Source organism: Montipora foliosa, chromosome 4 (genome assembly GCF_036669935.1).
Source record: "Montipora foliosa isolate CH-2021 chromosome 4, ASM3666993v2, whole genome shotgun sequence".
Lineage (NCBI taxonomy): Eukaryota > Metazoa > Cnidaria > Anthozoa > Scleractinia > Acroporidae > Montipora > Montipora foliosa.
Genome location: NC_090872.1, coordinates 3418660 through 3437115, shown reverse-complemented (window position 1 = coordinate 3437115; position 18456 = coordinate 3418660). Strand labels below are relative to the sequence as shown.

At 40.4% G+C, this 18456-nt stretch overlaps 2 protein-coding genes across 3 annotated transcripts in view; both read left to right on the top strand.

The window, feature by feature from the left end:
• The first annotated feature begins 852 nt into the window (after positions 1 to 852).
• LOC137999552 (major facilitator superfamily domain-containing protein 12-like) lies at positions 853 to 15404 on the top strand. Its single transcript, XM_068845353.1, has 9 exons — positions 853 to 1467; positions 4053 to 4164; positions 6967 to 7063; positions 7769 to 8571; positions 8926 to 9018; positions 9114 to 9206; positions 10698 to 10969; positions 11670 to 11785; positions 12422 to 15404. The coding sequence occupies exons 1-9, from the start codon at positions 914 to 916 to the stop codon at positions 12565 to 12567; spliced, it is 2286 nt and encodes a 761-aa protein (XP_068701454.1). The 5' UTR covers positions 853 to 913; the 3' UTR covers positions 12568 to 15404.
• Positions 15405 to 16174: 770 nt separating this feature from the next.
• Positions 16175 to 18456, top strand: part of LOC137999553 (adenosine receptor A2a-like) — a 12758-nt gene continuing 10476 nt past the window's right edge. The window contains exons 1-3 of one of the 2 annotated variants that reach the window (XM_068845355.1): positions 16175 to 16248; positions 16392 to 16479; positions 17968 to 18062. The gene's annotated coding sequence lies outside the window, so the exon portion shown is untranslated. Of the gene's footprint in view, positions 16249 to 16273; positions 16480 to 17967; positions 18063 to 18456 lie in introns of those variants that run through there. The other variant, XM_068845354.1, reaches the window with a different exon arrangement.

Here is an 18456-nt window from a genome sequence, read left to right as displayed (position 1 = left end):
AGCCATCGCAAGTTATAAGTCGCGATCGCAAGTTACGCCATCGCAAGTTAGTAACTTGCGACGAGAAAATCGATGTGTCCCTTATGAGCCACTGTTGCCACCGTAAAAATGCCGTAATTTTGTTTTCGAACGAAAAGCCTTTGCCCTCCAGTGTAATTTTCTTAATTACGAGCCAAAAACAGAGCTCAGATTCCTACTTTCACCATGGTCAAACAAGCTAAAATATACGTGCATGGGTGGAAAATTTCAGACTTTCATATTTCGAGGGAAGAATTTTAAAGCGGTTTGAAAACTTAAAAAAATACAAAGATTTGTAGGACAATCAGTGAGGCGTGACTGGGTGGCAAAGCGTCCTTTTCTCATACAAATCCTTATAAATTTTTTCAACTGTAGCAACACCAGTTTAAACGATATAATTACGAATATCGGCATGGCAGCATATTTTGAGCTGCTCTTTTCATTTCTGGAAAAATAATGTCAAGAAACCAGCAGAATTATCGCGTTTATGAAAAAGGTCACGAGAGGACTTGTTGCAAAAGGCCTATCGCTATTCTCCTTTTCAAACTCTTTGAATAACAGAATACTGAAATGTTCAATCGCTTTTACGGTCATTGGCTGCAAGAATTTTCTACTATACATGCTGAGATTTTGTTTCTGGCGACAATTGCATCTTGCTTTGTTAATGAAATTGTTGCATTGTCATTGCCTTAGGAACTACATCCTTATGTTACAATAGGTGATGCGTTACAAGTTTCTTTCCTGTTAACAACAAACTGAGAACCGGTATTAAAGAATACTAACAAGGTCTTTTTGTAGCCGCTTTTATTTTTAACCATTCCTGGCTGAGAAAACTGTTAGACTGTGGGCGGATTGTTTGACTCTCTTTGTTGAGTTAAAAGTCGTCCACGCTAACATGGCCACTCCAAACAGCTGGGATTCTAGTTTTGTTATAGATCCTAAGGTTACGCAAAAGGGGACAAAACACTACCAAAAAGCTCGCCTGCCATTGACCCAGAGGCTTTCTTTCAGCGTTGGAAATTTCTTAAACGACGCGGTGGCTGGAGCTTGGACAACATATCTAATTATTTTCCAGACTAAGGTGCTTGGAATGTCAAATAGAGGAGTTGGACTTCTGTCCATTGTTTCGTTCTCAGTGGATGCATTTTTGTCACTGTTCGTTGGCTACGTCTGCGATAATCTCAAGTTCCCCCTCTGTGCTAAACGTTACGGTAAGCGGAAGAGCTTTCACTTGCTCGGGACAATTCTCGTTGCGGGATTTTTCCCGCTACTTATGATGCCTTGTTTCATATGTGGTGATGATTCATCCGAATGGAAAATGCTTATTTATTATGGTTTTATTATGATAATCCATAACTTTGGATGGGCTTTAGCTCAAGTCACTCATCTTGCACTCATTCCTGAATGTGCTACACGGCCACGCGAAATGGTAGAGCTTCATTCTTTAAGGTGAGGAAAGTTCATGGCCAAGTTTTTAATCTCTCGACTTGATTGCGTTGAGTGCATGGGTTGATTTGTTTGGATTTTGAACGAAGAAGCGCACAAATGGCGTTGAAAGATCTTCTGAATTTTTAAAAACAAATCAATTAATTTTTTACTTAGTGCCGTCTGGTTGAATCTGACCTTTCCTCCGAAAACTCCGCCTGTATTACAAGAAAATACCCAAGGAGAATCACACATACATTTACAAAAACCAGGGAGCCAAGTGAACTGTAAAACACATATTGGCGAAGAAGAAAAAAAGTTTAATCGTTTGAATACTTGAATATGGAATCCAAACGTTTGTCATTTATTTACGTAACACTCGCAATCGCAACACTCAAATTACTAAGGGAAAAGGTGTGTAAATTACATTTAGAGTTGGACGAATAACTTTCTGAAAACCTGGATTGAAACAAGTTTTTGACAAGAAAACATTTCATCAGACGACCTCAAAACCACGTGCTTCAAAGAAGTGACCTCACGTGAAAAGAAAAGACACCCCCTTATTTGTTATATCGTGCATTACTCGCTTCCTATCACATTAACAGACCCCCTGCTCGCTAGAAGAAAACATTTCCGGAACCGTATGACCTTGAATTTGTTCAGTGTGTCAAAGATCTCTATGTTCTTTGTGAGCTACGGTAAACATAATCCAAACAAATGAAAAAATGGCAGGAATATTACTGTCTAGGTTTACATTGTTGTATAAATACATCTGATGGTGTTATTTAGGTTGATATAATTTCATGGTTTGAGAGAATTGTGACCGACGAAAAAACGGGGGTTTGTTTCAGAAAGTATGCTTGATCAAGTTTAGAAAAAAAGATTGAAGGCAAAATGACCAAAACTACAAGCAAATAAACTCAGATTTGGGAAACAAAATCTATTGTTTTTGAAATGACTGCATTTTAGATCTCATGCGGTTGCGAAATTTGTTTGCGCAAAGAATAGCAAACGAAAGAGATCGAGATTGTGGTGACAGGAAGCTTTAAACTGGCTTAAACTGGTTTACAAAATGTTGTGGTTGAGCAGAATATCTTTTCTTGGTGTAAGATTTTCCACTTGGAAATTCCTACTGTTTATTAAGAACGCCCCCTCGTCTGCTTTACAAAATGCGTGGTATAAGCGTTTTGCTGAAAGAAATACAGCATGTTCCCCGCTAGCAGAGGTCCCTTTTCTTTTGTAGGGGTATGGAATGGTCTTTGCGAGCATTTGCGAGCATGCGAGCAGTGTGTTTATTTTTGCGAGCTCGAGCAGTTATCAATTTTTTTTGCGAGCAGCGAGCACTTAAGAAAATGCAGATGGCGAGCAGCGAGCACTTTAGAAAAATACAGATTGCGAGCAGCGAGCACTTTGAGTAGTTCGTAAATTTTCCGCTAGCCGGAATTTGCGCCGAGTAATAGCTAATAATCTCGCTGACACCTCCAAAACAGAGCAATAGGTGCAAAGCTAAGGCGGTTCAACCAATCCCAGCAGCTTACAGCCAATTTTTCTTTCTTGATGACAAATTACGTCACGTAGCTTCACGTGAGTCATTGGGTGAACGCTCAAGAACTACAAGAGCTCTCAAATCTCTCAAGGAGATCTACTACTGTAGATCCAAAGCCCGGTTTCCATCTCTGTCTAACCCGACGCTTAAATGGAAGGTGCGGTGTTTTGGTTATATAGTTCTTATGAAATGTAAATAACGTGACATCAGTCTAACAAGCATTTTGGGCTTCAGTTTCAATTATCGGCAAACTGGTTTCCCGCTGATTGACTGAAAAAGATTCAACGCAATAAAGCGTTATTTATTTGGAGCCTTCTAGAATCTAACCAATTACAGCCGTACAGATCAGCTGACAGGCTCTAGTACTAGCTCTGAAGGTCAAAGAGTACTGAAATTTCGAGCAATCGAGCTCATTTTAACGAGATTCCGAGCATTTTCAGAAATTTTGCAAGCACGAACAAGCGAGCACCCGTGTAATTTTTGCGAGCAATTCGAGCAAAGGCCAAATTTTGCGAGCACTTTCAAATTGAATGGGACCATTGGATACCCTTTTTGTGTTCGCTGGGTTAACGAGAACGAGAAAGAGATCTCTGCCGTGGGTCGAAACTCAACCGCCGTCCACAACCTTGGAAGGCACTCTTTAAACCGCATGCCCCATGATATGTTTGCTGACTGTGACTTGAGTCCGCTGTGTCCCGCGCATTCCTTTACAGTAAATCCGCTGTTGTTAAGTGAGTCCAGACAACATAAAGTATCACGTGAGGATTCGGTCGCTAAGCAACCGACGCGCAAGCTCAACACAGTGGATTTCGACCCATGGTAGATGTCGCTTTTTTCGTTCTCGTCAGTCCAGCGAACGTGAAAGAAAGGAGACCTTTGCTGGCATGGAATAGAGCATGCAGAGTATATGACATTCACCCCATAGCTAAATATAAACGGAAAGAGAAACTCTCAATGAAAGAACATTATTACGGGGTCATAAAAGAAAAAGATATTTAATGTTTCATTGCGGTCAATGTTTATTCTTTCCAAGTTTTTATTCCTACTGTTCGTTGTCTTTGAGGTCGGGGATAACTTTTGTTAGTGGCATCTTTACGTACGCCGTTACCGTTATTCTCCTTAACACTGATGATCGGGATGAAAGCATCTCTGCAGGCCACTGGAAGGACTTTTTGGTGAGTAATGCATCACACAGGATCGAGCCTATAATCACGAGGCTACGACAGGAGAAAAATAAGGCAGTTCTCTATATATATCTTTCAAGGCTCCTAAGTTTTCAATACCCTTAGTTCCGAAATTAGAAAAACCCCAACTCTATAATGTCCTTTAAATACAAATCGATCTGAAGATTTCTTAATCAACAATTATTAACTTTTTCCTTTCCTTTCTTTATTTTCTCTTCGATCCATCTCTAGTAACACACCTAAACATCTTGATATTGGGACTGAACTCTTTCCTAACCGTTGAATAAGCCCCCTGGTTTCTTTTAGGTGTCCTCGCCATATATGTTACCATAACTTTAATCATTATTTGTAAATCGTATTGCTATATGTGGCAAAATTTAATAAAATGAATAAAAATAAAATTTCGTGATATTTTAAGATTTTCGAACGACGAGGCTGGGAATGGGGAGGTGCTGAAGAAACGAAGACTGATACAGCGACGAAAACGTCATTTAATTAAAATTATATCTTTGCGAAAATCTCGATTACTCCACCTTTTTCACGTTGTACAGTATGAGCAAAATAACCGGATTTGGACGAACAGTTTTCAAGTAATATTTCAAAAACGAGTGCGAGTGCTTCATTGGATTTCCAAACGTAAGAAACACAAACCACGACTCCGTTGGCCGAGTGGTTTAAATGTTTTCGTGCGTTGGAAATCCAATGAGGCACGACGCTCGAGATTTTGAAATTTCTTCTCCAACAAAAAAGAATTATAATTTTAATCACTTTTTTCAAGTCAAATGTTTTTTGTGTACCTCGTGGTTGCTCAGAAGCATGTGAGAACTGGTTGCCGTTAATTAATTTGAACTTCATCTAGTAAATCGACAAGTAGTGTTTCATTGGGTTTCAAACTCGTCCGGGAGACCAGAATGGGGCTTTGCAACTGGCTTATTAACTTGTGAATTATTTGAAAAGTAAAGATAAATTGTGAAAGATCTCCTTTATGCTCCCGTTGTCGTCAAAACCTTAAATTTAGTTTATTCTCGTTGTTGTTTTGCAGAGTACGGCTAAAAAAATGTACTAGAATGTCCTAAAATGCGACGGTGCCGCAAGTACAGCACGACCCATTTGATATTAGGGAGCTTACGAAACGACGACGCCGACGGCAACGACGGCGCTACAAAACAATAGGTTTAGTGAGCAAAAACAATGGCTCTGCACGTGCGTTTTACATTTTGGTACATTTCTTTGCCGTCATCTCCTAAATGACGACGTGAAATGACCAAATTCAAGGTTCTGCGGAGGACTTTAGCACATGACGATGAATTTTCAGTTCTCTCTCTACGCTTCCACCCACTCATACAAGTTTAATTCCTCGACAGTTACTACACATTTTTAACGCGAAACTAGATGAAATAGCTTCGTAGTGATATGAATAACGTGAACTTGTATTTTTTAATAGGGAGCTTAAGCAACGACAACGGCGACGGCAACGAGAACGTCACAAATTTGCATATTTGGTGGGTAAAAACAATTGCTTTGGACGCCCTGCACGTGCGTTTTTCACTTTTGTCCATTTCGTTGCCGTCGTCAGCAAAACAACAACGTGAAAGAGCCAAGTTTTTGGTTTTATAAAGAACGTCAGCACTTGAGGATAAATTTTCATTTTCTCTCCTAAAATGGAGTGCCGTTCCGACTGGTGTTATCTTTGAGGAATTACCACACCCTTGTCATATTACAAATGTTGAAATAGTCACGAAGCGATTAAAATAACGCAAATTTATATTTTGAGATGACGTTCTCGTTGAGGTCGCCGTTGTCGTTGCTTAAGCTCCCTATTGAAGTCCTCGTAGCCGTCGTCATCCTCGTTTCGTAAGCTCCCTATTATCGCTTTCTGGCGTTTTCGTCGTCGGTTTCCTAATTTCACTGAAGTTGGTTGTGAGTTATCACAGTGACCGTCGGAAAGATTACAGTGAGAAGTGAGAAATTAAGGCAACTCGCGCAAAAGTCAATTGGTTATTAGTTACAATCCCGCGGGATATTTTATCGCCGGATTATTAAAATCAATGGTTGCTTCGATGTATTTTGACGCATCGTTTCTCTCAGCCGGTGGGGCCATCGCACGAGTAAACGAAGGGCTCTGGGGACATAAGAAATTTAATTTTTATCAGTGGTTAGCTTGTGAACAATAAAATCTTGAACCGGAAGTAAAAATGGACGATGTGGAACGATGGGGTTAGCTGGCGCGAAGCCTGTCGGTAAAATAATCAGAGTGTCTTCGTTTAAAACTTCGATATTACTTATATTGCTTCTTTCTGTTTGACTCGGCGTAGGGACAATTTCTGTAATTAAAGGCCAATTGAAAGCTTCACACTGACTCTTCGAATGTAATGCTTTTGAGCGCCGCCATTTATAGTACTATTGACGACTCATATATAAAATCCGGAAGTCTAGAGTCCTACGTCCCTAGAGCTCCTCGTTTTCTCGTGCGAAAGCCCCGCCGGCTAAGAGAAACGATGGGACCTGGGAACAAGAATGATCCTGGCGGCGAGTGAAGAACTACTCGTCACCATGCCAGTCGCGGCCCTCTCTCGGCCAAAGCAACTATCATCGATTTACTCCCGCGGGTTAAAATAGTCCCTCGATAAACTATCCCGCCAGTTACGCGGGCTACTGTTTTGTGACGTCTTATAACAATTGGCCTTTATTTCATAAATTCTCGCTTATAACAAATAGTCTCTACATCCCGCAGAAGATAGAAGTGGGTATTAGTTGCCTCAACGCATCCTAATCCGTTCGTATTTCTTGTAGGAGATGTCCTTTATCGTTGTCAGTGCGGGATGTTTATTTTCCTTGATTTTCCACTTGGGAACTAAGGAACCCATTGCTGGGGTACAAATTAGAAAAGGTTTGTAAATCGCTCATTAATGTGTTGGTGTTCCAGTCGGTTTCCGCTTGTTCCAGAAGATCAAAGCCAATAATTGCACTAATGAGGAGAAATCTCATGCTTTCATATCACAATTTATTCAAAATATTATTCCCCAAAAAACTACAACATCCTTCATCAAATAAAGATGACGTTTTGCTGGCTAAAAAAGTCAAGAATATTTTCCTGATGTTGAGGGTACATTTGGGAGGGTGATTTTTTGGAACCAGGCAATAAAGAACTTGCGTATTTAAAGTATTTGGCGAGATAAAAGATCGACTTTTAGGGGGCAACATGTTCCTCGTTACATGCGCGCTTGCAACAAAAGCGCGCGATGAACCAGCACGGAACCATTAATGGCATTATTGTTGCTTTGTTTATACAACTTCATAAGAAAAGTTAATAATGTAATTTGCTGGCGGGACGAATGACTCCACATTCTGTCACGTTATTGTAGCTGTGAATTTTTAAGAGCAGCACTGAGAGAACGCAATAAATCCCCTTTATTAAAACTCTGAAACTATTTTTACTGGACAATAAAATGGCAAGTACTGAATTCGGCTTTCGTGTGATCAGTGAATAAGCGAAGATCTCAAAGTGCTTTATTTTCTGAAGAGGCAAAATTCTTTATTTCATAGTCAGTCTCGTCATCCATTGCTTTGATTGATTGATTGTGAAATGTTTCAGGTAAGTTTATCAGCGGAGAAAGACACAGAAACCCAACAGCGGAGCTTCCTGAAAAGGTGGTTGGAGTTTTCTGTTTGTACGACGAAAAAGACCTCAACGTGGCATTGCCAGTGGGTTCCAACTCACAGTTACCAGACTTGCACTTAGATATTGCTGGCAAAGAATTCACAGAGGATGACATTGTGGTTGGAAACACAGGCTTTGATGAAAGTTGCGGTGATTCATTCATCAAGTGTGCAGATGAATTGCACTTCACAGATAAAAAAAAACAACCGTCAAGTTACGAGTTCAGTTTTTCAAATCCTGGTTTTAAAACTTCTGATGAACTGGTCAGAGATAGTGAAAAGAAAAATCTGGAGCAAGACACAAGTGAGCATTCAAACATCGAAAAATTCAGCTTTTCAAATCTTACTTTTGTTAACGAAGACAAACAGGGAGCCCAACATGATCAAGCACAGCCTCAGAAAACAAACGGAAAATTTGACGATCGTCGAAACGACATTTCAATAGAGGAACGACTAGATTTAGATGTCAGTGAGGGTTACGCCTCCTCGCCGGAAACTGATTCTATCGGTTCCAATGACATACAACAAGACAAGGACACTAATAAAGAACCTTCATGTCAAACTGTACTCGGACATCTCTCTCCTCAACCCAGTCGAAGAACTTCCTTTCCCAAGGAGATAGGTACAAGTTTCGTCGGTGTCGATGTGATTATCAACAAAATAAACAAGCAAGACAATGAAAGACGGAAAACAAGTAAAAGCTGGATTGACTGGTTTAAGAATCCAATGTTTTACAAGGTACTATCGTTCATATTTAACTAGTTATTGAAGCCCGCGTAATTAAATTTGGGCCAATAACAATAGACGTAGACAAGCAAATTAACTAATGATGGCGCAAGTCCAACACATGCAGCGCGCGAGCAAGCGCGGGAAAGCGCGTCTGAGCCAAGCACGATACGTTTTGGGTTTGCCCATGATTGGCTAACAATGCGACACGAGATTCTTAAAGCCAATCACATGCAATCTAAAGCAACTGATCACAAAATTTCCTCGACATTCTATTGAGGACTGCTCTAAGAAAAAAATGATTATATCAAAATCCTATCCCCATTGATATTACTGATATTATTGATATTACTTTTCCTTGCACAGATCTCCTTCGCCTACATGTGTACTCGTGTTATTCAAGTATACAGTCTCTCTTATGTCCCAATGTACTTAATGGATACACTCGAATTTGAGAAGGTAGGACCATGCATCGGTTATAGTACATTTGTCACAGAACAAATCGTTTTCGCAAGAGCGAGGTGTATAAAATGTCCCATTTTTATGGTTTCTAGGAATCAATCGCTTATTTTCCTCTGGTTATCCTGGCAAGTGGAGTTTTTTCCAGCTTAGGCGCGAAGCAACTTGACAAGATACTGGGAGCCAAGGTGATTGACCCTCTTTTACAGGCAAAGATGTTTATTTTAATGCTTGAGGGAGATGGAGGCGAATGTGGGGAGCGAGGAATTAAAAAAAAAAAAACAGTTTGGAGTCATTTCGCGATTGCATAATTATGATCGGTAATAAGATTAGAAATTTTCTGGACTGGTATCCAGGACCGTGCGCTTGCATTTTATGATACTCCACCATTACGCTATCAAGCCATTTTTGAGGCGTTCAATCTTATAACTTTAATTACATGCGGCAATCCTTCGCTTTCGTTTTATATCCTCATTTCCATAACCTTCTTTCGCCATTCTTAAACTCCGGGTTGTTTTTGAACGCGTTGCCAAAGAAAATTGTTAACATCATGTCCGCTGATCAATTCAAAATGTTTATTAGTCTTATCTATAGTAGTTCTTTTTATCTGTAACCTTATGCTAAAATGAATATATTGTAGCATATTTTTATTAATCAATTTTATTATGTCTTGCGTGATGGTCGCCCCTTTTGCAAGACTGTCAGGCTCCGTGCAAACGGAGAAACCGCACCCAATCGCACCCAACCGCACCCAACACTGTTGGGAGAAGTAGGTTCGGCAGATGTTGGATAATGTTGGTAATTGTGTGCAAAGGGTTGCGACAACTACTAACAATGTAAGGACGTGCTGTGTACGAGGGTCTTTAGGGAAAGGCGGGATACGACCATTTTAAAAGACTTTTTAAACTTACAAAATTCGGCTGCAATCTTGTTTTCAACATGTTATTGCGTTCCTATTTCCATGAAGATCATATGTAATGGCGTGTGTGGCCCTAACAATGTTGGGAGAGCTGTGCAAACAGATCCAACATCCTTACGCCACGCTTCGGCGATCACGGAACAAATAAAGAAACGTTTGGAGTTGTTGGCTCAAAAGTTTGACCAGTTTCAATTTTCGTGCAAAAAATCCCAACAACGCGCAACAATTTGCAACGGGGTGTTCAAAGTGACGCAGCATGTAACATCCAACAATGTTGGGAGTTGTTGGCCAACATTATTGGGTCCGTTTACACGGAGCCTTAGATTTCTGATTAAAGGTTTGAATAAAGATTGAACTAAGTCATTCGTGGAATTGAAGAAGTAAAATACAGTTCTAAAATCGTTAAATAACAGCACAAATCATCTTTGTGAGCAAGTACTATGAGTCAAGTGTTTATAGGCCAATATAAATAAGCCTTTATGCTCCGTCGCCAGTCTTGTCTTTGCTGTTAAAAGTTTCCCGAAATTTATTACTCAGTGTGAAGATGTTTTCAGTTTTGAATTTTAACCAACCTCGTTCCCAGGGTCTTTTATCTTCTCACCCCAGAGGCTCCCTCAGAGGAAGAGAGGGAAAAACATCTTTCTTACCTCACTCCCTCTGGAGTAGGGAGATGAAAGACCCTGGAAATGAGGTTGTCTTTTTACGAGGAGGACCCTTATTGTCACCTTTAAAAAGTCGTATACCTATTAATCTATTGCAGTGGACATACTGTCTGGCAGCTTCCTCGGTAACTGGCTCCTCCGTGTGGTTTTACGTACAGACTATATCCCACAGGAATGCTGCCTACTGCGCTGCATTACTGTTGGGTTTCGGTGGATCTGTGATGTATGTGACATCAACAGCGTTAGCCGGAGAGCTGATTGGCGAGAGTAAAGACTCCGGAGCATTCGTATTTGCATCGATGGGAAGTTTGGGCAAAGTTGCTTGTGGAGGAGCTTTTTTCTTCACTCAGGAGTTCTTTCCAACTCAAGGGTAAGAAAGTTGTTTGCGGCTAATCTATTGAAACAGAGATGGCAATAATTGTGTAGTGCACAAATGCTGGTGGGTGAACTAGATGATTTAATGAGAGGTCTATTGTTTTCGTCTACCGAAAATAGCAGCGGTCCCGCAACGTGAAAACTGGGTTTACGCGCCTAGCGTCAGTAATTCTTGTAGGCCACGACTTGCTCTCGAACAAGAAACAAGTGAAGAGCAGGCGCATATCACTAAGCCTAAATTACCTTATAAATTACCACATTCTCGTTCCTAAAGAACACAATTTTTCTCGCTCAGCACCGAGTGGTTGGAATCTGTATTCTCAGAACTTAAAGCAATCAATGTTACGAACAACATCGTTCCCAGGAGCTCTTCTTTGCAGCCCATAAGCCAAGGGAGAGGTCCTGGGAACGAGGTTGGGTTACAAACGATCACAAAATGAATCGGACTTTCACTGCATTTGCGCATATTTCAAAGAAGGCCGAAAACCGTTATTCTTGTTACTGACTGGAAACTGAAAAAATTGCGGGCTCTCGGGACGAGGATGAAAGGACCATTGAGCAAAACTATAGGTCCGTGTCTTCGGCTGAAAACCCTTAATAGCTTTTCTTTAAAGGACCCTAAATAACTGGAGTTTCCTCTCTCCTTTAATTTTTTAAAAGCCGGTTCATCTCTTGTTGTTTTAATTGTTACATAGAGCTTCACCTGAGTACGTTCGTTTTGTCTTTTCCGGGGTGCTCGGCGCTGCTTCCATTCTGGGTTTCTTGGCTGTGATTGCGTTCCTACCAGCGACTGTGAGATGCAAAAAAGTTGGTAAGTAAACCTTTTTTCAGACGTAGGGTGAGAAAGCTGTAAAACGACTTCTCCTTGTCTCAATTAAGGGTTAGCCTTAACATTAGAAAAGTAACAGTCGTCTCTTCTTGGTTTTTTGTAAATTCCTGCACAGCCTCAAGTGAAATGTTGTCAAGTGGCAGCGAAGCCGCAAGGGATTTCAAAACTACTCGTTACCATAACACGCGCAGCCGAAACACAGCAAAACGAACCTCAACTTTCTTAACGCGTGTTACTGTCAATAACCCAACGATAGCATTTCCCGCCAGATACGCAGGCTAGGCAACACTTGGTGGGATCCGTACGGCATAATACACCCCTTTGGGCGGCTGGTATGTCGACTGATAATGTCCGCGGCTTAGAGAAAATGAATTTTTAGCCGAGAAGCGAAGCTTCGAGAGTAAATATGGAATGTTAGTTACAGCTGTTGTAAAACTGAAGTGTAGTCGTGACATAAAGAAGGGTCTGTCGAAAGAGTGTTAAAGTTGACTTCCGTTCCACCGAAACCGAGACATGCTCCCTAACACGACGAGCAGAAAAGTGGTTTTGAGGGGGGGGGGGGGGGGGGAAAGCGCTGTCAAGTCAGATTTCTTATCTACTTTTTTTTCTCTGTTTTAGTTCACAGCGTAGACGCGGCAGTCCAAACTGAGGAAACAGTCATAAGTGACATCATTAACGACAACCGAGTGGTGTTGTGTAATGAATGTCAAAGAAAGGAGCTTGTAATAGATATGAGAACTAGCAATGCTCGGCTTACGAACTGAGATGAAAATACAATGACGCGTTCAATGAACCACTTTGCCGGCAATTGAGGTCGATGCATCAGGCGCTGTTAGGAAATGACTGAAGGAGGGTCAAAACCATTTCATTTAACCGCCAATGTACTTAAGTTTATTTTATAAAAGTTCAAGTCCTCTCCCCCACTCCCCTGCTCTGACACTGCTTTTCTTCCTCCCTTCCATTATTCAATTGTGTCAGTCTTGGTAACCAGGCTTCGTGCGAATGGGAGGTCGAAGCAACCATCGATTTACTCCCGCATCGGAGTGCTTCCCTGTGGTTTTGGCACTTGCCTTGAGATCCGGGGATCCCGAGTTCAAGACCCGTTCTGACCACTTGCTTAGTTTGTTCCTGGTAGTCCCTGGTTCAACTTCTTGGCTGCATTTGTAAATAGACAACTGGGCCCGGTTGTTCGAAAGCCGATTAACTTAATCCAGGATTAGCGTTAACTATGGTTTCATTTTTTTCAACGTTTTGGTGAAAGTTTCTTTTGCTTATTTTTGTTTTTCAAGATTGACTTCCTCTAATCTTAACTTTTTGCCGAATATCAGCGTTGAACAGCATTTGGGAATAGAGAAATAAACTCGTTGGTTAATTTTTAATCTGGGATTAGCGTTAATCGGATTTTGAACAACCGAGCCCTGGTTTGCCTCCAGCCAGTTGGGATTCTTTAGCATTCTTATAACAGTTGTTGTTGATCTCTTCTGTCGTTTCATCGGTCCGGAAACGGCCCTTTGAGGAGTGGTAAATTAAGGATGTGTATATGTGTGTAATTTTGTGGTTGTGACCAGTCAGGTGGGACACTTTATGACAAATACATAACCTTGCATTAGACTGGCAAGGAGAAGAAGCCACTTGCATATGTCACCTTCGAATGTCACTGATAACTGACCATTCTAGAAGAAGTGCTCAGGCATTAGCCTGCGTGGTTGGCGGGATATTTTAACGCAGGTACCATGGTTGCTTTGTTGTGTTTTGGCCGCGAGTGGGCCGCGATTCGCATGGGGAACCCTGTCCCGTATCTTTCTATTTTTAGAACTACTACATTTTGACGTATGTGACGTATGTGACTGAGAACATAGTGAAGTGGTTCACATACGTCACATACGTATGTGACGTAATAAATGGCTGACCATTGGCTATTGTGAAAACACCCATTAAAGCCCCCCTGCGAAGTGCTTCTAAAAATAGAAAGATACGGGAAAGGGTTGACTCAGAGGGTTAATATGGAAGATGGAGGCTCCGGGTGATGGGCTCCTGGTGTTGGGATTTTCACTCGCGGCCAAAACACAACGAAGCTAATTTACAGATTTAGCCAAGCCTAAAAGCGGAGCTCCCGTGTTATTTATTCTTGCAATAAGTTAACCTGGCTGGACGTACAGTCAGTCGTACGGTTGTACGGTGACCAAAAACAAATTTCTCGCATAGCGGGTTACCATATTTTCTTACCCATGGTGCTCCGCGCGCCTTCGACGCATGAACCGGCTGGTTTTGCGAGGTTTTTGTCTCCTTGTTCGGCCCTTAAGTATGTATTTGTAATAAAGTGTACCACCATTTCTGTCACAACCGTGATTTTGTACACAATCCATCATCTCTGCTTCCGCAAACCCCAGGAATCTTTCAAATATGATATAAGTGTCTTTGAGATTCCTCGTAATAGCTCTCAACAGATTTTTCAGGCTCTATTGCAAATTAATTTGAGTCCAAGTTTCTCAGCGGCACTTAGTCTGACATTCCATTTATGCGATCAACGACGATTTTTGTTCATAAGACGGCGCCATGCTCAAGGGAAGTCTCGAGTATCTGTTTAATTTTTTGATGCCAAGAAACTATGAAGTCAGTGAGTTATAATAGCTAAAAAGAGGGATTTACAATCAGTATGTTTAAAAGTTCATGAACGGAGCATAGTTAATAGAGGGGACTGGTTTTGAAGCTCGGCAAACATCAAAGGAGCAAACAAAGATGCCAAGATTTAGGTGGGAAAGTCCACGACCGGGCACAATATTTTGTTTTGCGCTCATACACTATGCATGAATTACGTAACCAACACGTTTCTATTGGTTAATTCCTCAGTACGGAGTAAACAACTATTGTGTTTTGTGCACAGTCAAGGCCAAAAAAGAAAGCAAAAACCTACAATCAAGAAATTTGTCGAGTTTCATAACCATTCCCTCTATTAACTATGAACGGAGAAAAAAAACAACCACTTTAAATTATTAAGAAAGGTTTATATTTTGAGACCTGTAAGACTGGAACAAACATGGTAGAGAAGGCGCGAAATATGTATTTCTTTACCCTCAGTAAATTGGTCAAAGTGGTCTAAGTGTAGTTTTTGACAAATGTGCAACTGCTGTTTCCGTTTCTTGGTTTTTGTTTGCCAACTAAAATAGTCAAGATGTTAATCGCTAATGCAGACAGTCGTAGCTGTTGCTAATGCAGTGAGGCAAATTCTTGTTTGTCTTTTCTAATTTCCCTTGAAGAACTTGCATTTATCGCTTCTTTTTAATTGCCTGATGCTAAAAAAAATTCTTCTATGAATTGTTGTTTTTTGCATTAGGAAATTAAAAAGAAAACATTACAGTTTCTTTAATATTACACGCCATTTGCGACATCATTACTAACAAACATTTAAAGTGTCAAATACGATCAATTAACTTCAAACCACAAAAAACTCTTTCAATTCATTTCCTCCTTGAGGACAGCACTTTCATTGACATCACCGATGGAGTAATGAGCCAAAGACTCAGTGATTTGTTAATTTGTTAATTAAACTAAAAAAGACAAAAGATTATTTTTCAATACTAGTGTATGTGCTGTTATTTTATGTACTCTTTCCCGCATCATGGAATCATAAGGCGACATGAGCCGGACAAGTTTATCATAACAGATCAGTCTTCAACAGTAATATAACAGTAATATATTTTTTATCTAAAAGATAAACCATCTGCACTTTCAAATAAAATTGCCAGTCAACCAATCACAAGTGGGTGCTACATCATCTTTGTATTTTACCTTCGCCCTCCTGGATTTAAATCATTTACAAGCAAGAAACTCTTAGATTTAAAGCATGCCAGCTTGTTTTTGCCTATTTTAGTTTACTAAAACTAAGTTTTAGCGACTCTAAGGAGCTGTTTTAAGCCCGGCAAAACAAATTATACCAAAGGCGCGTTTTAAGGAAGTAGATACTTGTACGTCTCGTACCCAGCCTGTGGTAAACGAGAAACTGCGCCTGTCACACAGTGAAAGGAGTTTATTATCATACCTAGAATTTAGGAAATTAGTAAGCCCTGGTATTTTTATTTTCACAGAAATCTTGGTGACTGTTTAGAGAAACCTTTGTGTTACAAAAACGGTACAGCTTTCCCTGATTTGGATTGCAGATCAAGCGAAAGGAAAGTAAAAGTTTTGAATTTTCGGGCAGCGTTTCCCAGTTTAGAGCGGCTGACGTCCACCAATGTGTACATATCACTGAATATTGCCGCCCAATTCTTCGTTAATAATCGACAACCAAAGCAACAGCAGCTGTGGATATGTTTTTATGATTCTAAAGCTTGTTTATCTCTTTCAATTAGTGCTTCAAAGAACCATTTCCGTCTGCAGCCATGTTATCTTTGGCGCTGTGTTTTTTTTCTCACGTCCTCAGCTCAGTGTCTACAACACGGTTTGCGGTGTGCATCTCAGTGTTGCTGCTAATATCTTTAAAATATCAATCAAAATATACATTTAGATTTTTGGCCGAGAAAAGATAGCGAAATCGGCTTATTTTTTCCTCATTATTAACATTTTTGCATATTTTCGCAACGCCGAACAGTCAGAGAAATTCTAGGAGGAGCCTACCGCGTCGTTTTCAACGTTCACAGTTATTTGCAATGTTCAATTATTTGGAAAAAGATAAACCGGTAAGTAAGTAGTTTTTCAAGAAAAATGCATCGTCTTTTCTACGTTTCAGCCATACCTGGCGCAAGGTGTTTAAAATAATATCACGATTCAGCTTTAAGCCGACATTTTAATATTTAATCGCCGTATTTGCAATTTTTTTGTAACTTGAATTAATTTCGGAAAAAAATGATCACTTCGGCAAGTAGTTAAATGGATAAAAGAATATTGAGCAACAGCCCGACCACATAGAATAAGAAATTAACTTATTAGTGTTTAGAGTTTTAAATTATTTTCTTGTATCACGTTTATTCTGAACACAGGATTCGTTTCATATATGGAAATTACATCTATCCCATCTCTGGCGTACGATACTTGTCGCAAGCCAAGTATTCCATTGAAAAGTGCACATTGCACTGACAGATCAATGTGTTGTTACAGGAAGATTCACTAGTACACATTTAGTTAACTAGTAATAGTTTTTACTACATCTACCCCGGCCTAAGATAGTGTGAAAGGCACTTGAGGTACATCTTTTAAAGTACATGCTGAGCATGTCGCCCCTGTTTCCGATTCTGATTTGCACCCGGACAAAATCAATTTCTGAGCCAGGCAACTCGATTTGCATCAGAGCTGCTTCAATGTTTGATTTTTCAATCGCTATATAAACCCGAACAGCGCTGTGGTCCTGCTTTTGCACCCGGTTGAGCAAATCGACAGGGGCACCCAACGACCAATTTGTTGTAAAACGTATTATTATACCCCAGTTAATGAAAAGAATGTTATTAAGGCATTTTCAGGTGTTTTTCAGTGTTGCTGGGAAAATATTATCTGTTCATTTTTCCCAGCAAGACACAGAAGAAATTTCCCAGCCAGCTCGATAAAATTGGTTGTTTTCCTAGCCAGCTGATCAAATTTATTTCCCAGCCAGGCATTCCGCGCGCTTTCAAATCCCTCGATCCAAAACGACCGAACAAAAGCGACAAAACCGGGACAAAACAGGTTTTTTTCCGCAAGCGCTACAGCCAGCTCGGGTTGAAATGCTAGAAAAAGTCAGTAATTCCCACGCAAAACCTCTATAAATAACAAAATTTCCCAGCCAGCTCATCGAAACACCTGTATTTTTGCCATCCAGCAAGATTCCTCTGGGGAACAGATAATGTGAGGAACAGATTCGTTGGGTGCCCCTGAAATCGAAATTGATTCTCCCTACAATATCTATCTTTTTACGCGGGGACTTCTAAGGTTGCCTCCTCGGGTTTTTGCGGGCCAAAACCCTGCGGGGGCAATAATAATAACAAACATATAACAACGCACTTACCCTTAATCGCACGTCACCGTTGATTGGGATAAGACGTCTGTAATAATCGCTATATTTCTAGAAACTAGAAAAGATTGCTCTTTGGGTAAAGCATCTGGAAACGTCCTCGGTGTTTCTCGAGTGATAATTGTATTTCAAGGCCAATTTTTTCCTACGTATAGCATATTAAAGCTCTGAAATGGTTTGATAGGAAGAGATTCGATGCCGATCCGTGCAATTCACGCTGTTGAAGTCTACTTGAGCGTCTAAACCGGCCTTCTCTCACTGACAGGTTTTTGGTAGAAGGTTAGTACTTCGTCTTATGTATATGTGATATTACTGCGACCAATAGTGACTTACTGAATTACTATGACCTTTGAAGGCAAGAATAAACCCTTCCAATCTCAGGCTGATTCCAGTTTGAGCAACTTGTTGATGAAGTACTTGTTCATGTGTTGTATTTTCCTTCGTTCTTGTTCAGATTCGTTTTAATTTAGTTCATTCCAAAATCAATTCCATCGACCCATATTCAACAACCGGCATCTGAACACGAGCAAAGAAAGAAAAAAGTCAAGGCAGTTTTAGCTCTTTGTAGACGCACAGGCAACATTGGAAATGTGCATGTTCTTTAACCTTCCGCCATTCTCTGGAAAAATTATAGCATTATTGCGTGTGTTGCCTTGAAGATTATAAAAGTCCC